The 6,000-nt window shown below is 42.3% G+C and overlaps 1 protein-coding gene across 2 annotated transcripts in view; it reads left to right on the top strand.

Moving 5' to 3' along the window:
• Positions 1 to 6,000, top strand: part of LOC109929158 (probable ATP-dependent RNA helicase DDX41) — a 47,457-nt gene that overhangs the window by 27,074 nt on the left and 14,383 nt on the right. For both annotated transcript variants that reach the window (XM_048610783.1, XM_048610784.1), the window contains 2 exons: positions 4,592 to 4,754; positions 5,706 to 5,837. In XM_048610783.1, the coding sequence (XP_048466740.1) occupies positions 4,592 to 4,754; positions 5,706 to 5,837 (295 nt within the window). The remainder of the gene's footprint in view (positions 1 to 4,591; positions 4,755 to 5,705; positions 5,838 to 6,000) is intronic.

The following is a 6,000-nucleotide window of genomic DNA, read 5'->3' as shown; positions in this document are numbered from 1 at the left end:
GAGGAAACATCCTCTCTACATCTACTTTGTCAATCCCCTTTAGCATTTTATGTATCTCCATTTGATTTCCTCTCATTTTTCTAAATTAGAGACGGAGCAGTTTAGGCCTCTACTATCTCTTCATCAGACAAACCCCTTGTGAACCCCCTAGTGAACCTTCTCTGATCTGCCTCCAATGCAACTATTCCTCCTCAAGTAAGGGGACCAAAATTGTACATACTACTCAAGGTTTGGTCTCACTAATGCCTCTGACAGTTGCTTCAACACTTCTCCAGTTTTATACGCTATCCCTTTTGCAATAACTGACAGATTTTCACATGTCTTCTTTATTACTTGCTGTACCTGCGTACTAGATTTCTCTGATTTGTGCATGGGGACATGCAGATCCCTCTGCACTGAAGCACTGTGAAGTTTCTCTCCATTTGGTGAATAGATTTTCTTTCTAATCTTCCAAACAAAATGGATAACCTCCTGCTTATCCACGTTAAACATTCACCTAACTTAAATTTCTTATTTTTTCATTGCAACATAGTTTCCCGCCTATTTTAGTGTAATCTACAAATTTGGCTTTAATACTTTGTATCCCCACATTCAAGTCGTTAAAATGGATCGAAATAGTTGAGGCTTCAGGACTGAACCCTGTGGCACTCTGCTAGTTACATCTTACCAACCAGCAAAAGGCCTGTTTATCCTGATTCTCTGCCTTCTGTCGATTAGTCAATTCTGAATCCAAGCTAATGAACTATCCCTAACTCCGTGTGATCTTATCTTGTGTATTAATGTTTTGTGCAGCACCTTATCAAATACCTTCTGGAAGGATCCCAATATCTACCTTGCTTGTTACTTCTTTGAAGAACTCTGGCAAATTAGTCACACATGATTTGTTCATAAAATTTTGCTAGCTCTGATGGTTTGCATGGTCTTGATGTATGTGGACATGTATCTGAGGAATCGTAAATGATGCTGATTATTGTGCCATCATCGACGAACGTCCCTACTACTGATTTTGTGATGGAGGGACCTCATTGGTGAAGCAGCTGAACAAGCTTAGACCTGGGTCACTACTTTGAGGAGCACCTGCAAAGTGGTCTTTGAGCTCAGAAGACTGACCTCCAGCAGCGACTACTATCTTCCCTTCTGCTAAATATGTCTATAGCCAGTGGAGAGATTTTCCCATTTTTGTTGACTCCAGTTTTGGTCATTCACACCTCCCTTCTGAAATTCAGCTGTTTTCTCCATATTTGAGCCCATGTTGTATTGAGGTCAGGAACTGAGTAGCCCTGGAAGATCCAAAACTGAACGTTAATGAGCAGTTATTACTCAAAAGGTGATAGCACTATTGATGGCACCTTCCACTATTTTACTGATGATTGAGAGAAGACTAATTGACCAAGTTGCATTTCTCCTTTTTTGTGTACAGAACACACCACGGCAATTTTGCACATTGTCAGCTAGACACCAGTACTGTAGTTGAATTGGAGCAGCTTGGCTATAGGTGCGCCAGTTTCTGGATTGCACTTCTTTTGTACTTTTGCCAGAATGTTGTCAGGGCCAGTAGCCTTTGCAGTGTCCAGTGACTCCAGCTGCTTCATGCTATCCCATGGCCCAATCGAAGATGGTGAAGACTCATATCTGTGATGCTGGGGTCTCTGTAGGAGGCCAAGATGGATCCATGACTGGGTGTGGCTGCACTTTAGAGCTCAGTTCTGATCAGTTGGTTCTGGAATTGCTTAGCCCTGTCTATCACTTTCTATTTGGCACACAAGTTGTTCTGTTTTGTAGCTTCACCAGGTTGACACCTCATTTTTGGGTATGCCAGATTCCAGCTCCTGGTATATCCTCTTGCAGTCTTCGTTGAACCTGGGCTGATTCCTGACTTGATGGTAATGAGATAGCGGGGTTTAGTTCAGGTTATGAGATTGCAAATTGTGTTTGAGTACATTTCTAGCCCGCAATGCCTCATGGATGCCTAGTCTTAAGTTGTCAGATCTGTTTGAAGTCAGTCTCACTTGTATCTCTTGTGTGATTGTGTCACATAACATGTAGGATATACTCAATGTGAAGATGGGACTTCATCTCCATAAGGACAGTGTGGTGGTCACACTTACTGGTAATGTCATAGATTGATGCATCTGTGGCAGCGAGATTTGGTGTGGAAAAGGTCAAGTATGGTTTTCTCTCACGTTGGTTCCCTCACCACCTGCCACAGACTCCTGTAGGACTTGACCAACTTGGTGAGTATTGGTCCTACTTTTGGTGATGGACAATCTGCATTCTGCACCCTTGGCACCTTGGTGCCTGGTCCAGATAGTGTTCAACCAGGCTGGATAACTGTTGTGAACTTTAGTATCCTACACAAGCTCTGCCAACTGCGACACTTGCTCCAGATGGTGCTAAGTTGCTGCAAACCCAAGCTGTGGTGTGGGTGCTGTCCCCTCCGCGCTTCGCTTCGTCTCTGGTGGGGAGTCATCTGAACTCGGGGCATTGGCTTGCTGTCTGGCCCACTCTGGCCTCCAGCATTTGTTGTTTTCAGTACAGATTCGAGCATCTGCAGTAATTTGCTCCTGTAATTCTGGTCTCCCTACTATAGGAAGGATGTTGTGAAACTTGAAAGGGCTCAGAAACGATTTACAAGGATGTTGCCAGGGTTGGAGGGTTTGAGCTATAGGGAGAGGCTGAATAGACTGGGACAATTTTTCCCTGGTGCATAGGCGGCTGAGGGGTCACCATATAGAGGTTTATAAAATCATGAAGAGCGTAGACAAGGCCTTTTCCCCGGGGTGGGGGAGTCCAAAATTAGAGGGCTTAGGTTTAAGGTGAGAGGGGAAGGATTTAAAAGGCACCTAAGGGGCAACCTTTTCATGCAGATGGTGGTGCGCTAATGGAATAAGCTGCCAGAGGAAGTGGTGGAGTCTGGTATGATTACAACATTTAAAAGGCATCTAGATGGGTATATGAATAGGAAGGGTTGAGAGAGATATGGGCCAAATGCTGGCAAATGGGACTAGATTTATATAGTATATCTGGTTGACCAGGACGAGTTGGACTGAAGGGTCTGTTTCCATGCTGTACATGTTAAGATTCTAAAGTGGTCCATCCTGTTCTATACTTTTTTGAGACTTTTTAGCATTTTGATTTTTTTTCTCCCATGGTACTGGTACTTAAAAACTGATCTCTTTTTATTTATTTTCTAATAACCTTGTCAGAGAAGATATTATACACCTCTGCAACAGATAGGACTTGAACCTAGGCTTCCTGGTCCACTGCACCAGAAGAACCTTTCTGAGGGTTTTGATACAACTGAATGGCCTGCTAGGCCATTTCAGAGAACATTTAGGAATTAACCACATTGGTGTGAATCTGAAGTCATATGTAAGCTAGGGACCTATTCCATCCTTAAAGGGCATTAGGATTTTTACAATATTTAGTAATGATTTTATGGTCGTCATTCGACTTTAATTGAAATCACATTGCACCATTTACTGTGATCAGCTTCAAATCAGGGTCCCCAGAACATTACCTGGACTCTATTACTAGTTGGCAATGCCACGATACCATTGCTTCTCTCTAATGGACTGTTCACAAAAGTACTTTTTGGAAGTAAAGAATGAATAATGTGTTTAGAACTCGAATGTAAAGGAACTGATAGATATGGAGAATTTGAGGCATTTTAGTGTAAGTTACTTCTGAAGATATCAAGTTATGAAACCATCAAAAATTCGAATAGAAGTTTAAATCTTTTAATAGAGTCATTTGGTACAGAAGTAACCAGGAATTTGTAGAAAAAGTTGCTGAGGTCACCATGATAGTACTGTGTATAGTTTTAGGTATCTCATTATGAAAATGATATTAAATCCGGAGAGAACTGTTCACCCGGATAGTAAAGGTTGGGAACCTGCAATTACGTTAAAATATTAGGACTGTTTCCATTGGAGAAGTAAGGAATCGAAGACATTTTCAATACTTGAGCTTTTTAAAATGATAAAGAGAGTTGATACAGTGAATAGTGAGTTTCCTCTGTTTGGGCAGTTATTGAATCGTCAGTTTAAAGATGTGTGCCTGGAATGAGAACAGAGTTTTGAAGAGATCTCTTTGCTTGGAGGGTTGTTTTGGATGGAACAGTCCTGGGGTATGGAGTTAGGGGTAGTTGCATCAGGATAAGCTTGACAAATACTTGAAGCAGTCAAAGATTGCTCTTGCAAAGAGCTAGCACAGATCCAATGTGCTGAATGGTCTCCTGAGCTATAACTTGCCATGGTTCTAATTAGTAGGCTGCCTCTTTTAACTCAAAAGGGAAGGATTTTTGGAGGAGATAGTTAGCCTTATTTTTTCATCAAAACAGTTGCCTAGATGTTGTTTGAGCTGAGAATGTGAACTGGCATCAGTCCCAGTCAGTAAGGCTCAACAATGTTGAAATCGATTTGGTGAGGAAATATTAGCTGTTTTGAGTGATGGGCCCAATGACCACTGGTGGGCTACACTTCTTGCACCATGGGTTACAAGAAGTTGCCTTGGATTTTGTTCTGGGGAGTAAATGTCTCAGTACAATGAACAATTCATGTTTTATAGCTTGTCACCTATCATTCTGCAGAGGTGTGCACATGATGGTTGCCACTCCTGGTCGTCTGATGGATCTTCTACAAAAAAAGATGGTAGGTTTGGATATCTGTCGTTACCTGGCATTGGATGAAGCAGACAGAATGATTGACATGGGTTTTGAGGAGGACATTCGCACCATCTTCTCCTACTTTAAGGTGACAGTTGACTGTAGTCATTTTTTCCCAACTATCTTTGAGTGTTATGGCTATGTGATAAACTTAGGCAAGGATTACAGTGGTGCTAAGCTGGCCCTGGCTTAATGACGTAAACCAAGGAAAAACACGCAAACTTAGAATAAAATAAAAATGGGTACATTGGATTGTACAACACCCCCATCATACCATCCCCACCATCATTACCACCCAACTGCCGCAGACCTGCACACCCCTGGAAATCTACATGGAAACTTGGTGATGTTAGTGAAGTACCTCTTTTGCGTCCATCATCCCCTCTGCTTGCTTTCCCAATCTTTGTCTCTATACTGATGGATGTCAGTTACTGTCTTATGGGCAACTGGCACCTGAGCTCAGATAGTTGATGATGGCAAAATATTCAATTTGGGAAAGGGAACTGTGACAGAATTTGACCCTATTCTCAGGTGAAACGCTGTCTGGTGGGAGTTGCTGGTCACTTTGAGTGGCAGCTTTGTTATTTCCCTGGACCTTTGAGGCTGGTTATCACCTTGACTTGGTTATAATGTCTTAGTGCAAGTTCTGTCCCCCATGCATACTATCATTTAAGGTATTGCTCCAAATCGTGAGCCCTGTGTTCCCCTGAATGCAGTGGTTATGTGGGTGAGTTTAGTGATCTCATCTGGGATTGTTTCCTTCCACCTTGGAAGAGGGGAAATTAGTAGGAAAAAATCCCTTCAGCCTTCCCAAACAACCTTCCATGTGGCCATAACAGTAATGGATATGCACCAGATGCTGTTGGAACATAAAGCTAACCCCTAAAAAGAGATGGTGATTTGCACTGGGTAGGAGGGAGTTCCAGTCTGTGGCCAGAGGTAGAAAAGCTTTGATTTTGTAAATTTGTCTGTTGGAGTGCTCTGTCTGGTTTGAAGCTTTTTCTGGGTCATAATGACCTCAGTTTATACCTTCCCATAGGGCCAGCGCCAAACTCTGCTTTTCAGTGCTACCATGCCAAAAAAGATTCAGAACTTTGCTAAGAGTGCCCTTGTGAAGCCCATCACCATCAATGTTGGTCGAGCAGGAGCTGCCAGTCTTGATGTGATCCAGGTGAGTTTGTATAAAACTGAGGGCTTAAGGGAACCTTTTTCATAGAACTGACAACAGTTTTACTCTGAGCTTCATTTTAAAAGTTTAGATTTGACAGACATTTAAAATAGCCCCATGCTGCTTTCTGTACCACGTCAAATTGTCAAAGAAGATTTCATAAATT

This window comes from Rhincodon typus, chromosome 23 (assembly GCF_021869965.1).
Source record: "Rhincodon typus isolate 14 chromosome 23, sRhiTyp1.1, whole genome shotgun sequence".
NCBI classification, from domain to species: Eukaryota; Metazoa; Chordata; class Chondrichthyes; order Orectolobiformes; family Rhincodontidae; genus Rhincodon; species Rhincodon typus.
This window is presented reverse-complemented; position numbering and strand designations above follow the sequence as displayed.